Source organism: Camellia sinensis, chromosome 4 (genome assembly GCF_055761805.1).
Source record: "Camellia sinensis isolate YWXY chromosome 4, ASM5576180v1, whole genome shotgun sequence".
Lineage (NCBI taxonomy): Eukaryota > Viridiplantae > Streptophyta > Magnoliopsida > Ericales > Theaceae > Camellia > Camellia sinensis.
The window spans coordinates 218,835,857-218,852,121 of NC_138964.1; the positions used below are offsets into that span (position 1 = coordinate 218,835,857).

At 47.0% G+C, this 16,265-nt stretch overlaps 1 protein-coding gene across 1 annotated transcript; it reads left to right on the forward strand.

The window, feature by feature from the left end:
• The first annotated feature begins 8,738 nt into the window (after positions 1-8,738).
• LOC145823565 (uncharacterized) lies at positions 8,739-9,805 on the forward strand. The gene is made up of 3 exons (XM_082923043.1): positions 8,739-8,848; positions 8,930-9,028; positions 9,237-9,805. The coding sequence occupies exons 1-3, from the start codon at positions 8,807-8,809 to the stop codon at positions 9,627-9,629; spliced, it is 534 nt and encodes a 177-aa protein (XP_082779169.1). The 5' UTR covers positions 8,739-8,806; the 3' UTR covers positions 9,630-9,805.
• Positions 9,806-16,265: the final 6,460 nt, after the last annotated feature.

Here is a 16,265-nt window from a genome sequence, read left to right on the forward strand (position 1 = left end):
GTTCTACGTCTGAACCAAAGAGTCCAAATCCGGCGAATCGTTTTGAGAAAACAGATTTTTTTGAAAGAAGTGCCAAACATGGACTGCTTTGCCAGATACAGAGTCGCCACCTAAATATTTTATTTCGTTTGCCTAAGGTCACGTGTCCGTCATCACCAAAGTTGCCTCGGCTCAGGAACTTGGGTACGATTGGGGAAGGTCACTTCGTGAGCACCCCCGCTCGTCCGATCAAAGATCGGCCTCTACTAACCATGATATCAAGTTTTGAAAACATTGTGTGTTCTTATTCCGGTTATTAGCCTAGATTTACTATGTGATGCGCACAACATACAAGTATAGACTGGGTCGCCTGAATTGGAACAAAACATTTCATGTTTGTTTGTTTGAAAATGGTTTGATGGTGTTACCCGCAAGTAGGCTAAGACATGGATTTGCCACCCTCAGGTGGGCTTAGAAAACATGATTTTGCCACTATCTAGTGGGCTTTAAAACACACATTTGATGAATTGTTCCAATTCAAATAACCCAACCTTCACCCACAGGCATTCAGGCAGTTATATCACATAAGCATATAGCCTCATGGTAAGCATGCTATTCATGGCAGTCACTCACACGCATGCAAGGATGCTAAAGCATAAAAACTTACCGAGTACTCCAAGCCAAAACAGAAGCTAGGTTAGAAATCCATGCATGATCCTAACTATACAGAAATGTCTAATGCAACACATGCAAAAATGCAACTATAGCAGGCTCGGCTATTCTAAACATGGCATATGAAATGCTACAGCTAGCATGTATTCAACTTGGAATTTAAAATACAATGCAGTTAGTATGATGCGCCGAGCCCGGTGCATGCAAAACAGATGAATGAATGCAAACATGCTATCATACTGTATGCTAATTGAAACATGCCCTAATCTAACCATCATAAGCTGGTAAATAAAAGGGAGAAAGACGTGGGATTAGAAGACATACATCACACACACGCACACTTATTACAGTTGTGCCCTCGCGCAGAGGTCCGAATAAATAATACAATCCCAAATGAATAAATAATACAGTCCCAAATAAATACAGAATCCTAATTAATTAACAAATTAAACTAAGAAAGCTATAAACTGGCATGCAAGCCAGGGACTGCCTCGACTCTGATGAATGATGTATGTTTGGGCTGCCTTGCGCAAAAATCCACTGGGATGCCCCAATTAGCCTCTGTTTTGCAATTATTCTTGGAAAGCGCGCCAAGCCCCGAAAGGTTGCTAATTCTTGATTTGCTGCAACAGAGAGCAGGAATGGGGCATAGCAATGTATTTTCACAGATGTATGCATGCCTCGATCCTCATGCCACCAATCACGCATATCGATGCATAATGGCCGAGGATCGATTTGCACGACTTAATATAGAATGAATGCACATGAAAACTCAACTAAAACCTAACTCCATCATGGATAATCCGGAGTGTCGGTGATTGGAGAATTAAGACACGTTCCGTCACTCGGAGTACGAAACGTACCTCGTTTCCCGTGCTCGGGCTAACTCCTATCCCAAACACAATGCAATATGCATGACATGCATGAATGCGACTAATATACAACCTAACATGCACAATGCTATGAAATGGCATACACGATGCACGAGGTAACATGGCATACACAATGCTCTAACATACAACCTAGCATACGCAATGCTATGAATTGAAATGGCATACACAATGGACTTACACCAACATGAGTGGACCACATCAACACTCACATAGGAGGCCATACAATGAAAAAGAGATAACTCGAGATGTGCGTACGCATGCACGCAAACCGAGGACCGACCCTAAGGCACGAATACCACTCTAACAAGACAAGGCAAGGCATGAAACATGGTATGCAAACATGCAAATTTCAGCGCTAAAATATGACCCGAAACAGCCCCGAATCATTGAAACATGGCACCCAATGCATGGAATGGGACCCGAAATGCAAAATTAGGCATACGCAATGACCTATAGCTATACAAAGCATGAATTTTTTGATCATGAAGCATGAAGAAAGATTCAAGGCAGTCCCAAAATAAGCATGTTTACAGTTTCAAGCAAGACCAAACAATGAACACAAATAGCGCTAAACCAATATGCAAAAATGGCCCTAAATGTGAGATAAAGAAGCAAGTCACAGCTGAAGGCCCTAAATGGCCAATAGCCCTTCAACAAAGTTGAACAGGGGCTCAAAATGAAGTACTTTACAGTTTACAATAGGCCACAAAAACAAACACAAGTATGGCTAAACTATTGTACAAGAAATGGGCAAAAAGGGGATAAAGAAGCAAGTGAGGGTTTCTGGCCTCAAACACGGGAGGGCCCTTCAACAAAGTTGAAGAGGGGACCAAAACATGATATTTTCCAGTTGGTGGCCAGACCCAAAACAGTGTACAAGCATGCTCAAAATGTTATGCAAAATAAGGCCAAAAGAGAGCTATAACACAAAGTATAAAAAGGATGCCTCAAACAGTGAAAGACCCTTAATGAAACATGAATAGGGGGTCAAAATAAGGTTATTTTTAGTTCGGACCAGAGCCCAAAAACAGAAGCATAAGAGGCTAACAAATCATGCAAAAATGGAGCCAAAAGAGAGATACAAAGGCAAGTGGGAAATGGAAGCCTCAAACAGTGATGAGCCCCTCAACAATGTTGAAGAAGGCCTCAAAATAATCCACTTTACAGTTTATGACAGAGCTCAAAACAGTTTATACATAGGCCAAAAATACTACACAAGAAAATGGCATACAAGGGAGGTAATGAAGCAAGTGCAACAAGGAGGCCTCAAACAGGGAGAGGCCCTTAAAAAAACATGAAAAATACCTCAAAATAATGCTAGCTCCAGTTAGGGTCGGAGCCAAAAACAGCAAGAAAGTATGGCTAATGTATTGAACAAAATAAAGCACAAAAAAGGAGAATCGGGACTCACCCTTGAAGACCAATCTTTGACAGCCTCTTGGCTTGAGTTTGGTGGCTCCTTAGCTCTAGAAAACAGCTTCAAGTGGCTTCAATGGAGGTTGGAGGTATGGTGCTAGGTGGTGGTGTAGAAAGGGGTGTAGGAACTTAAAGGTTTGGAGGGTTGAAGTGTAGAGAGAGGGAGATACAATGCAAGGGGCTTAAGGCAATTTTTGTAACCCTCAAACATGCAGCTGGAGGGCCTGTTATATAGGCAAAAGAGGGGGAAAAAAGGGGGGGGGGGAAATGGAGGGAAATGAAGCCAAGTTTCCCTCCAAAAGTTAGCCCCCCCGGATACAGAATCTGGGGGGAAAAGGAGGGTGTATCTGCACTGTACTTGATGCAAGGATTCTGGCCGGCCAGTTATCTAGGGTTTAGGTGGCCGGGCGGCTACCTCCCATGGCCGGTCGGCTAGGGGTCAAAAGGGTCAAGAAGCATTAGTGGCCGGCCACCACATAAAGAGAGCCTCTGATGTGTGCACAACACAACCATGTGGTCAAACACTGGAGATAGTGAACCAGGAGAGAGAACAACCCAATTTTCAAAGGGGTTCAACAGGTTCAAAAGCAATTACTCGCCAGCCACCAAATATTGGTAGCCTCCCAGATGTGTACATCACAAATATGGGGTTTAGGGTGCAAGAAAATGGCCCAAGGGTGGTCAACATTGGCTTTGAAGTGAGGAAAAACGGGCGACGGAGGGCGATGAAGGGATAAAGTCGGCTGACAGAACAATTACTGGCCTCCCACCCTTCTACAGCCTTCTTACCAATGAAACAGAGGTCCTTGCCAAAAATAAACTCAAACTGATGCAAAACGAAGGTTCAAGGGCCGAAACGCGCAGCTCGAGGCCCCAAAAACTGACTGTTAGGCACCGGGAGTGATGTTCGACCACGAAGTCGGTTTCTCGGGCCACAGTGTCCCTCAAAAGGGAGCAAACAAGATGTATGCCAAAAGCCGGAGCAAACGGAGGTGGTTAAGCGGTCCCGAACTGAGGCACACAGCCAACGGCTCCGAAAAATCGGAAACCGGACTCCAAACGGGCAAAATGGCCTACGACCACGAAACGTAGCCTACGGCCACTGAGAGATGATCTACGGGACCTCTCCTTCCCTTCGGGAAGAGAAAACAGAGAAAACAGAGCCTGGTTCGCAAACTGAGACAAAGCACAAAAGAGTCCGAAAGTCCGGAGGCAAGGCTCGCAGCCGAGACTCTGAAACTTCTGAACGAGCATGATATGCAACATCACCAAGCGCTCAATCGGTGACGTCTGAGTCTTAAGGTCGGTCAAAAATGGGGTGTCTACAGTTGCCCCTCTTTGACAGAACTCGAAAGTCATAAGTGACGGGAGTGAATGTCAAAGCCCAGAGACGACCCATTTTTGACAAGGCCGAAGACTTAGACAAACAGGCAAAATAAACAGAGATGCGCCCGCAGGCATGCCCATAGGCAGGGGGCAAAATGCAAAACGATATGCACAAGGCCAGATGCGACTTGATGATCATGCAAATGTAACAAGCTGTAATGAAGCAAGTATTCGCAAATAGATGCAACAGTTTTAAGCAAGAATGCAAAGCAACAACTACATTTCATGCAGTTAGGAATGCGGAGAATTTATTCAATTCTCATCGCGTCTCACACGGAGAAGATACGATACCTGCGCGATTCGTCTGGTCGCACCAGCTTCAAATGAACTGTACATACAATATCGTGCCTGCAAAATAAAGAAACTCAATGAGCACAAACATCTAACAACATATTGTTCAATGTGATATCAAATGCAGACAATCACGGTGTTGATAGAAAAGTGCATCGCAATGCGGGAAGAAACGCGCGTTTCGGCGAGGGTGACTCGATCGCGGCCTCCGGTCCACCTCCCGAAGAGGTTACAACATGTTAAGAAGGATATACCTCACTTTTGATGAGTAAACGATGAGACATGCATCGAAAGTTGAAGCTGAAGTCCCGGCGGAGTGATTTCGCGACAGACGGTGCACTTCTCTTATACTTTTTCAGGTCTCGGGGACTCCAATCCTCCCCAAAATTTGCAGGGACCTTGGAGGGCATGTGGGGAACACCACCGGCCAGTTTTATTGGGAGAGGGAGGCCACCGACCAGTTTTTGAAAAGTGAATGGCCGGCCTGCCAGAAAAAGTGGCCGGCCGGCCACTTTGCCAAATCCGGGTGCAATTTTGTCTTTTCAGCCTCTTTTCTTTAAATACACTTATCCAAACACTTTGTGTTCACAAGTGCAGCTTCGAAATCCTCTTCTCTAGCTTCCCAAACCATTTTCTCCCTCAGATCTGTGCTCTATACGCGTTTTCCAACGTCCCACGCAAGTTGTTTTCGCGAAATCTTTCAGTTTTAAGCACTTTGAACCGATTAAATTTTGGTTTCGGGGCTTCTTTTCTCATTTTCGCCACTTGAGGTGAGTTTGTCTCAATATTTGGAAGATTTTCTCAAGAGTTGACTTTTGTTGACTTTTTCCAATTTTGGCTCATTTTCGCTCATTTTTGCCCCTTTTGCAGATTTTTTGGAAATGGCGGGTCAATTTCCCCACGGCGGAGGTTCTCCAAGCCCCGGAGGCGAGCCTGACATCATGTCTCTGCCTCCGAGGGTTCGCCCCTTCATACCCGAGAGGTATGACCCACCGGTACACGTTCTTCCGCGGGCTGTTTTCCATCATTCCACTGATTTTGACGAGCGAGCACCCGGGGATCTCCTTCTGCGGGAGCCAGAGTATCATCTCTCCCATGAGGCACGAGAGGTATTTACTTCATTTACGCCTTTTCTGTAACATATTATGAATTTTTCATGCATTCTGTTTGCACTCTGAACACATGGTTTAATCACTTGAATTCCTAAACACTCAGCCCATAAATTGATTGTGAACACACGACACACATCGGTTGAGGGTTGAACACGCAGCTCAAAACATTGATTATCTGAACACACAGCCCAAATTGAAGGTGAACACACAACACACACTGATCGAGATTTGAACACGCAGCCCAAAACACCGATTTTCTGAACACTCAGCCCAAATTGAAGATGAACGCGCAGCACACACTGATTGAGAGTTGAACACACAGCTCAAATTGATTATCTGAACACACAGCCCATAACACTGATATTCTGAACACGCAGCTCAAAACATTGATTATCTGAACACACAGCCCAAATTGAAGGTGAACACGCAGCACACACTGATTGAGAGTTGAACACGCAGCTCAAAACATTGATTATCTGAACACACAGCCCAAATTAAAGGTGAACACGCAGCACATACTGATTGAGAGTTGAACACGCAGCCCAAAACATTGATATTCTGAACGCACAGCTCAAAACATTGATTATCTGAACACACAGCCCAAATTGAAGGTGAACACGCAGCACACACTGATTGAGAGTTGAACACGCAGCCCAAAACACTGATATTCTGAACACGCAGCTCAAATTGAAGGTGAAGACGCAGCACACACTGATTGAGAGTTGAACACGCAGCCCAAAACACTGATTATCTAAACACACAGCCCAAATTGAAGGTGAACATGCAGCACACACTGATTGAGAGTTGAACACGCAGCCCAAAACACTAATATTCTGAACACACAGCCCAAATTGAAGGTGAACACGTAGCACACACTGATTGAGAGTTGAACACGCAGCCCAAAACACTGATTATCTGAACACGCAGCTCAAATTGAAGGTGAACACGCAGCACACACTGATTGAGAGTTGAACACGCAGCCCAAAACACTGATATTCTGAACACGCAGCCCAAATTGATGGTGAACACGCAGCACACACTAATTTTCTGAACACACAGCCCAAATTGAAGGTGAACACACTGATTGAGAGTTGAACACGTAGCCCAAATTGATTATCTGAACACATAGCCCACTTTGATTGTGAACACGCAGCACACACTGATTTAGATTTGAACACGTAGCCCAAATTGAAGGTGAACACGCAGCACACACTAATTGAGAGTTGAGCATGCAGCCCAAACACTAATTTTCTGAACACACAGCCCAAATTGATGGTGAACACGCAGCACACACTGATTAAGGGTTGAACACGCAGCCCGAACACTAATTTTCTGAACACACAGCCCAAATTGATGGTGAACACGCAGCACACACTGATTGAGAGTTGAACACGCAGCTCAACTTACTTTACTTTGCACGCAGCTTATTCACTTTATGCTGAAACATGTATTCATCCTGAATGCAAGTGACTTCTCGCAATGTGCGGGGGTATGGCTCTACTGCGGCGAGAGATTGGCATGCCGAGCTCCCGGAGGCTATTCGGGATTTGGTTGACTTGACGGGGTTTGGGCCCTTCTGTACTGGGCTATGCCGTTGTCCTGCCAGGAGGACGCTGATGGCTGCCTTGGTGGAGAAATAGTGGGACACCACCAACTCCTTCCATTTTTTCGCTACGGGGGACTTGACTATGACCCCCTTTGACTTTGTCGTACTGACTGGCCTGGACATGGGAGGTTGGCCTATCCCTTACGACGAGGACATGGGCCAGTGGGAGGCCGCTTGGATATATCTGCTGGGGGCTCGCCCGCCTGTTGACAGAGCTTCGGGGAGAGTCCGATACACCTGGTTCTCTTCCCATTTTCGGCGGGTAGAGATGGAGCCCGGGACTCCTGATGAGGCAGCACAGTATGCCCGCGGCTTTTTGATGTTCCTCTTTGGGACCACTTTGTTTGACGACAGGGGGAACACTGTAGGGCTCTATCTGCTGAGTGCTTTGGTGGACCTATCACAGGTCAGACGATACGACTGGGGTGGCGCCGGCTTGGCTACCCTTTATTGCTATATGAGCGCGATTTCCCACGGACGGGGGGACTTACTTGGCGGTTATTGGAGAGCCTGGGAGGTACTTTCTGCCCTTTTGATTTACATTTCTGCTCCTCATTACCTGCACATCGCACACACGGCGCACTTTATACTCTGTATCGTGCATTTTGCCCTCAGCACTTCATATTCTGCTTTGTTTTCTACAGTTGTGGGTCTATGTATATTTCCCGACATTGGCCCCGGAGTTGGTGGTAGCGGGACCCCTCGTGACCCCATACTCACTTGTATTTGAAGGCCAGCACCGGCCAAGACCTCGGGAGTCTCTCCTTTACCTGCGACAGTATTTCGACACGGTGCGCTCATCGGAGGTACTTCAGAACTCTCAGTTCTTTCTGTTTTCATCTTTGATTTGTCCTGTACATCTTCGATTTCTGCTTGGTTTATGCGCCTGTTATCTGCAGATTACATGGCAGCCCTGGGCGCCCTTAGGTGAGGGTCTCCGATTCCAGTTTGTCGGAGGGTGGGGTGCCTCCCGGTACAGGCTCCTATTCGAAGGGCCGGTTGGTAGGGCCTGGTTTTTGGGGAAGCGTTTCTTGCGTCAGGTCTGGGGGTACACTTCTCAAGACCCTCCCTCAGCACCCCCAGTCGATATGCGGATTGCTGATGTGCTCTTTTCCTAGGATATTGTTAATGCTATGCTGGGTACTGATGCTTTGCTACATCTTGAGGAGGGGGATTACGCTACCTACCGTCACATATACCTGATGCCTCCATTGACGGGAGTTCGCACTCCGATGATGAGGTCTGCTGGTATGCCATCTTCGAGCCAGGCCTGGGCCCGGGCTGCAGACGCCCCTTCCACCAGCAGGGCTAGTACATCTAGAGGTGGGGATGGATCGGTTCCCCCGATTCCTCTGACTTTTCCTCATCCTGGGTGGCCGGATATGCCGACCGAGCTGATGGGGTGGTAGTATGGGACTACCTCTCCGATTCCGATCCCGATAGAGCCTCCGATGCCCGGTCATCGATATGTCAGAGACCCCGACTCACCACCGGTATGTTTTACAGCTTTGATTTATCACTCAGATATTTGGACGTTCATTCCTTTACTGACACCTTTGCCTTTGCATCTGCAGCCCCCTGTTGAGTATATGGATCAGGTGCTCGAGATGGTAGCCTCACTTGAGGGGATGGTCCTGCGGAGGGAGGCACAGTTGTCTATCATGGGCTTCCAGGTACCCTTTAGTTTTCTGGCATTTATCATACTTCTGATGACATGCTGATTTCTACTGCATTGATAGGCTACTTGTGTAGAGCACATCTGACACACACCCCACTTGTACACTGTGTTTACATGCACCTACTTCATGTAGTTTTTGCTTGTATCTGCATCTGATGTACATATTTGGACTGATGTATTTAAATTGAACTCTTTGTTCTCAGATGCCTCCGGTATATGCTCAGCCGCAGGCCGGGCCACCTGGGCCTTCTCGGGGAGCTGGGCCATCTGGGCCTTTTCACGGAGCTGGGCCATCCAGGCCTTTCCGAGGAGCTGGGCCATCCAGGCCTTTTCGAGGGGAGGGGTCGTCTCGTAGACGCAGAGCACATATTGTGGAGGAGGAGCCTGGTGAGGATGAGGAGGAAGAGGTTGCAGACCGTCAGTCGGAGACATCTGCTGATAGAGAGGACGGCTCCGGTCTTGGTTCCGGGAGTGGAGGCGAGGCTAAGGGGGATCCTGAGGATGGCGACTCCGATTCAGATGATGGCGATGGCAATGGTGGCGGAGAGTCTATTCCACAGAAGAGGACGAAGAGGGCCTCTTATTACTGCTCTTGAGAGCACAGATGCGGCTGTTTCCTGTTTTATTTATCTTTTTGCTAGTAGTTGTAGCACATTGTACATTATCGGGCAGTTTTATTCTCTGTAAAACTTGTGCCTTAGTCTGTAAAATGTTGTAACAAGCGAGGCATGATAGGATGAAACAGCTTTTGAAAAAAGTGTTGTATTTTAAACTCTTAGCATCATATCGCATCATTTTGCATCATAATGAGATTGAATGGAAATGTGCATTGTGCATTTTGCCCAGTCAGGTAGTGAACCAACGCAACAACTTAACTTTCTAAGATATAACAAAACCTTAGCAAGTTTACAACTCGATAAGCAAAACACAATAATGTTGACAACTCGATAAACAAGACTCAAACAAAAAGCTTAAACAAAGAGTAACAACTCAAAAACACGAAACACGACAGCTCGACAAACAACTCGATAAACAAAACTTAACAAAACGAAGTGTACTTCGATTGATCTGGGCAACGAAACGCATCCGAAACAGAGGGAAATAGAGGCCTTCGACACACCCGTTGCATGGAAATGCTTGAAACTTTCCCTCGGAGGGTAAAACAGGGCTGAAGAGACACATAGGAGCATGTCCGGCCACTTTTGGGAGCCGGCCGGCCAGATTTATTACAGAGGGGGGGACCACCGGCCAGTTTTGAAACAAGAAATGGCCGGCCTGCCAGAAAAGATGGCCGGCCGGCCACTTAGCTCAGCAACCGCCCAATTTTTGACACTTGTCCCCCTGAATAGTGTCTTTTCCTCTTTAAAAGCCTTAGCTCCGTGTTTTGATTCAATTCATCTTAGTTTTGCACAAAAATGGAGGCGTTTCTCGTTGAAAACCTCATAGCTTGGATCGCTTCTCTAGATGGCTCGGAAAAGTTGAACTTCCGGGGTTTCTGTTTGAATGCACTATTCACGCTGAGCTGCACCCCGCTACATCTCCCTTTCCTTCATGCCGCGGCGAGGTTTTGGAACCCGGTGATGCATGTCTTTAGCTTCGGCGGTCAAGAGGTATGTCCAACTTTTGAAGATTTTCAAGTTTTGATGGAGTCTGAATGTCATGAAGAGATCTTGCCCCAGTTCCGCTTTGGCCACGCCCAAGCTTTAGGGCGGATGTGTGGACTCACCGCGCATGATGCTTGGTCTCTGATCTGTAATGGGGAACTGGATATCCTTGGTTTGATTCATCGCTTTTTTGACGCTGGTGACCGCAGCAACCATTGTTGGCAAGGTTTCTGGCAACACGCCCTTTGCTTGTGCCTGCTGTCTCACTTTCTGATTTCCCCGAGCTTCGGCGGATTTAGTATTCGTCTGATTGAAGTTGCTCAAGGCTTGAAAGAAGGAAAGAGCTGCATCACCATGACCTTGGTCGAGACGCTGATGGGCTTGGATTCTGTCTATCGCTGGGAGACGACCAGATTTGCTGGGAGTCCACTGCTGCTGCAGGTAATGTTTCCCACCCAATCTTACATATGTATTTGCTCACATCACTCGGCCCTCAGGCTCGGTTTTTCTCACAAAAACCTTTTTCTCGTTTTTCCCTCACCGTACATCTCTCTATTCTTTATTCTCTCATTTTCCATCCCTCCCCAGGTATGGTTAATGGACAAATTGCAGGTTGTGGACTCTTGCCCAGCCTACTCAGCTCGAGGCTATTTCTTTCGACAACGCCTAGTCGATGCCCCTGATGAAAGGTGGTGGTTTGACTGGATGTGCAATTTGTCCGCAGATCGCATTGCTTGGCGTTGTCCTTGGCTCAATCTCTCGGCAATGAGCTATAGCATGTCCCGGCTGATCGGGATCCAGTTGATTGGTCTGACCCACTGTGTGTTCTACTTTCCGTTTCGGTTCTTGCGCCAGTTCGGTCATGATCAGATTTGCCCGCCAGAGGGGATTGAGTACCTGGCTGCTTTCCTGGTCCGAGGTGCACAGCTTGCCCGATATGCCACAGCATGGAGGACTAGAGAGCTCCTGGCTCCTGCTCCCACTTTCAGTTGCACTTTGTCTGACGAGTGCTTGGACTGGCTCAATGAGGAGGCACAGGTTGGGCCTAGCTTGGCATCAGAGGCTTCGACCAACTCTGGGAGGGGGTGCAGGGATACTTGACTTGACTATGCCCCGGATTTATTACTTTATTAGTACTTTCAAGTTTTCTTTATGAATGTAATAAAAAGCAACTTCGATTGTATACAAGAGCGGGAGAACTCTGTTTTGAAATCAATGAAATTGAAGGTTGTGGTACTGAAAATTTTCCGCTTTGGTCCAAAAATGGTCTTAGTTGTAAAGCGATTAATTTGAACAAAGTCAACTTTTATTAAAACTTTTCAAAACCATTTTCGATATGGATCAGAACTGGACACGCCTAAGATCTGTCACTGAGATGCACAACCCCAGATCCCTGCGACTGGAAAGTTGCCCCTAGTTTGAAGAGTACCGCAGCACTGCATGGCAACGGAAAGTTGCCCCTAGTCTGAATAGCACTGCACCGTCATGGCAACGGAAAGTTGCCCCTAGTCTGAATAGCACTGCACCGGAGATCGCGATAAATGCTGATGGATAAAGATGACCGAGATGGTCAAAATGGACAAAGTTGATCAGGGAAAAGTTTATGGCTGAACTTCAGGGTGAAGTTGCCTACGTATCCCAAAGATGGGAATCAAGCCTTACGTAGTTCAGGCTTAGGTTCACTCGGGTATTTTCACTCTCCTTTTACGCTCTAACTTTTGCCAAGGTCGCCCTTTGCGGGTTTTCAACCTTGCGAGCTCAGTTTTTATATTTTCCAATTTTTTGTGCTCTAGCTTTTGCCTAGGTCGCCCTTTCGGGTTTTCGGCCTAGCGAGCCTCTCAGGGGTAATATTTCTTCAACTTGTCCATGTTAATCGGTTGGGAGAACTCTAGGCCATCTAGATCCATCAGAACCACAGCTCCACCTGACCAGATAGCTTTGATGATGTAGGGACCAGTCCAATTGGGTTTGAACTTGCCCCTTGGGTCGTGGATGGGAGCTCGGTTGTCCTTGAGCACCAAATCTCCTTCCTTTAGATTCCTAGACTTAACTTTCTTGTTGAAAGCCCGGGCAATTCTGCGCTGATAGCCTTGAACATGGTACAGCGCTTTCAGTCTTCTTTCGTTAAAAAGCATGATTTCCTCAAATCTGCTCTGCTGCCAATCTGCTTCAGCTATTTGACACTCAACCAATACTCGTAACGACGGAACCTCAATCTCGATAGGTAGAACGGCCTCCATCTCATAAACCAATGAATACGGAGTCGCTCCGGTAGAAGTTCTGATTGAAGTCCTGTAGCCCCACAGAGCAAATGGCAGCTTATCTGGCCAATCCCGGTAGGTTTCCACCATCTTCTGCAGTATGTGTTTGATGTTCTTGTTGGCGGCCTCGACCGCTCCGTTGGTTTGCGGCCGGTATGTAGATGACTTATGGAAAGCCACGTTGTATTTCTCCAACAAGTCAATCACTTCTTTCTTGAAGTGGGAACCATTATCTGAAACGATCTCGTTCGGGACCCCATAGCGACAAATGATGTTGTTTCTGATAAACTTTGCAACGTGTGACGCCTTCAACACCGCATACGATTGGGCCTCGACCCACTTCGTGAAATAATCTATCGCAACCAGGATGAACTCATGCCCATTCGACCCCTTCGGAGTGACAGCCCCGATCACATCGATTCCCCATACTGAAAAAGGCCATGGCGAAGTCATGTTGTACAGCTTCGACGGCGGGATGTTCATGCGGTTTGCATGAATCTGACACTTGTGGCATCGCCGAACAAAACTAATACAATCCTCCTCCATGGTGGACCAGTAGTAACCCTGTCTGAGGATCTTCCGTGCTAGCATTACTTCGTTCATATGCGCACCGCATTCTCCTCCATGGATGGCCTCCATCAGGCGCTTCGATTCCTCGACTTCAACACACAGCTTGTGCATTCCCAGATGACCTCTCTTATACAGCTTACCCCCACAAATGATGAACTGGACGGCCATTCTTCTGATTGCCCTTTTATCCTTGGCATTTACCCCTGGCGGGTATGCTTCTTTTTCCAAGAAATTCCAAATGTCATAATACCAGGGGTTTTCGTCCTGAACCTCATCTATAGCAGCGATCGACTCATAGGTTGGTGCAAATTTCTGGTTAATGACAACTGGACGCATCCAGATTCCAAACGGGATGTCTATCATGGAAGATAGAGTTGCTAAAGAATCTGCGAACCTGTTGTTCTCTCTTGGAAGATGAGCAAAGTTTAGCCTTTCAAACCGAGGGATTAACAAGTCCAAGGTCTGGTGGTAAATCATCATCTTTTCTTCTTTGACTTTCCAGTCTCCTTTTGCTTGAGACACAACAAGGTTCGAGTCACCGATGACGTCCAACCGTCTTGCCCCTAGTTCCAGGGCCGCTTCTAGGCCGGCAATGCACGCCTCATATTCCGCTTCGTTGTTCGAGACTTTGAACCGGAGTTTGAAGGCTAGAGGGATACAGGAATTGTCGGGTGCTATCAGCAATACTCCTATCCCATATCCGTATTGATTTGATGCTCCGTCAAAGTACATCGTCCAATATTCATCGTCGATGTGCAAAATGGCTTCATCTGGGAATAAGTACTTGACTGCTTCACCCCCTTCGACTGGATGATCGGCTAAGAATTCTGCTACTGCTCTTCCCTTGACTGACTTGCGTGTCACATATTTCAGATCGAATTCGGAGAGCAACAGCAGCCAACTAGCTAGCCTACCCGTAAGTGCCAGTTTCTCGAAAAGGTATTTGATGGGATCCAGTCGTGAAACCAACATTACGGAGTGAGCTAACAAATAGTGTCGCAGCTTCCTGGTAGCCCATACCAAAGCTAAGCAAGCCTTTTCAAGCGGAGTGTAGCGGGTCTCGTAATCCAACATCTTCTTGCTCAGATAGTAGATGGCCCTCTCCACCTTATCCTCTGATTCTTGTGCGAGCATGCAGCCCATTGTAGTCTCAGTCACTGAAAGGTACAATATCAACGGTTTCCCCGGCTCTGGTGGTGACAACACGGGCGGGTTCTGTAAATATTTCTTGATCTGTTCAAAAGCAGCTTGGCATCGGCCGTCCCATTGGAATTTCTTGCCTTTCTTCAGGAGACTAAAAAGTGGTTCACAAGTCAAGGTTAATTTTGAGATAAACCGTCTTATGAATTGCACTTTACCCAGAAAGCCTCGCACCTCCTTTTCAGTCCTTGGTGGTGGCATTTCTAGGATGGCCTTGATTTTTGAAGGGTCGACCTCGATGCCCCTTTGTGTAATCAGAAATCCTAGCATTTTTCCTGCTGTAACACCGAACGTACACTTCTGGGGATTTAGTCGCAACCGAAATGCTCTGATCCTTTGAAAGAACTTTTGCAAGGCGGTGTAGTGGCTTTCTCTTTCTTTGGACTTGACAATCATGTCGTCCACGTACACCTCAACCTCTTTGTGGATCATGTCGTGCAATATTGTGGTCGCGGCCCGTTGATAAGTAGCTCCGGCATTCTTCAACCCAAACGGCATTACTCTGTAGCAGTATGTTCCCCACGGGGTGGTGAATGCAGTCTTTTCTCTGTCTTCTGGTGCCATTACTATCTGATTGTACCCTGAGAAGCCATCCATGAATGAAAGCAAAGCATGCCCTGTCGTAAAATCCACCAACTCATCAATATGCGGCAAGGGGAAGTCGTCCTTCGGACTAGCTCTGTTCAAATCCCTGAAATCCACGCACACCCGGATCTTGCCATCTTTCTTCGGCACTGGAACGATGTTGGCCAACCAAGTCGGCTATTCGGATACTAGCAGGAAGCCTGCGTCGATTTGCTTGGTGACCTCTTCCTTAATCTTGAGAGCCCAGTCCCTGCGGATCCTTCTAAGTTTCTGCTTGATAGGTCGGGCCTTGGGGTCAAGGGGGATCCGGTGCTGTACAATCTCAGGATCGATCCCAGGCATGTCTTCGTAGGACCACGCGAAAACATCTTTGAAATCTTTTAGTAAAGCGACTAAGTGCTCGCGTTCCTCCGAAGACAACGTGCACCCGATCTGGACCAGCCGCGGGTCCTCCTCAGTACCAATATTCACGGTAATGATTTCATCCATTAAGGGTTTGACAAATCTCTCCTGCTCCTACTCAATTAAACGTTGCAAAACCGGAGGAATTTCGTCCTTGTCGTTTTCATCAAAATTTTGAAAGTCTGAGTTTATGCAATAAATTAAGAGCACAGAAAAGTACTCAGAAACCACAGTTACTTGATTCTCATTAAGCACATCCAAATCGTCCGAGTTCTCGGTTACAACAGACTCAAATGAGAAAGAAAAAGACGACCTGGACATAACTGTGGCATCCGGGTTATCATCCCCAGGATTACCAGACTCAGACTCAGTCGAGCTAGAACCTGATTTCGACTCATAAGATTCGGTGGAATCAGATTCCGGCTAACTACCTGACCCGGTGCTGTTGGACAAAAATCCCTCATCGTACTGCCAGGTGAGAGAGGGTGCGATAGATGCATCCAAAATAGTCGCTGGAAGGCCCGCAGCCGTTTCATCCCCAATCATGGAAACCGAGGAGTTATCCCCCAAGCACTTTTGGTCGATCAAAGGATCTGAAAGTAGACAGGCC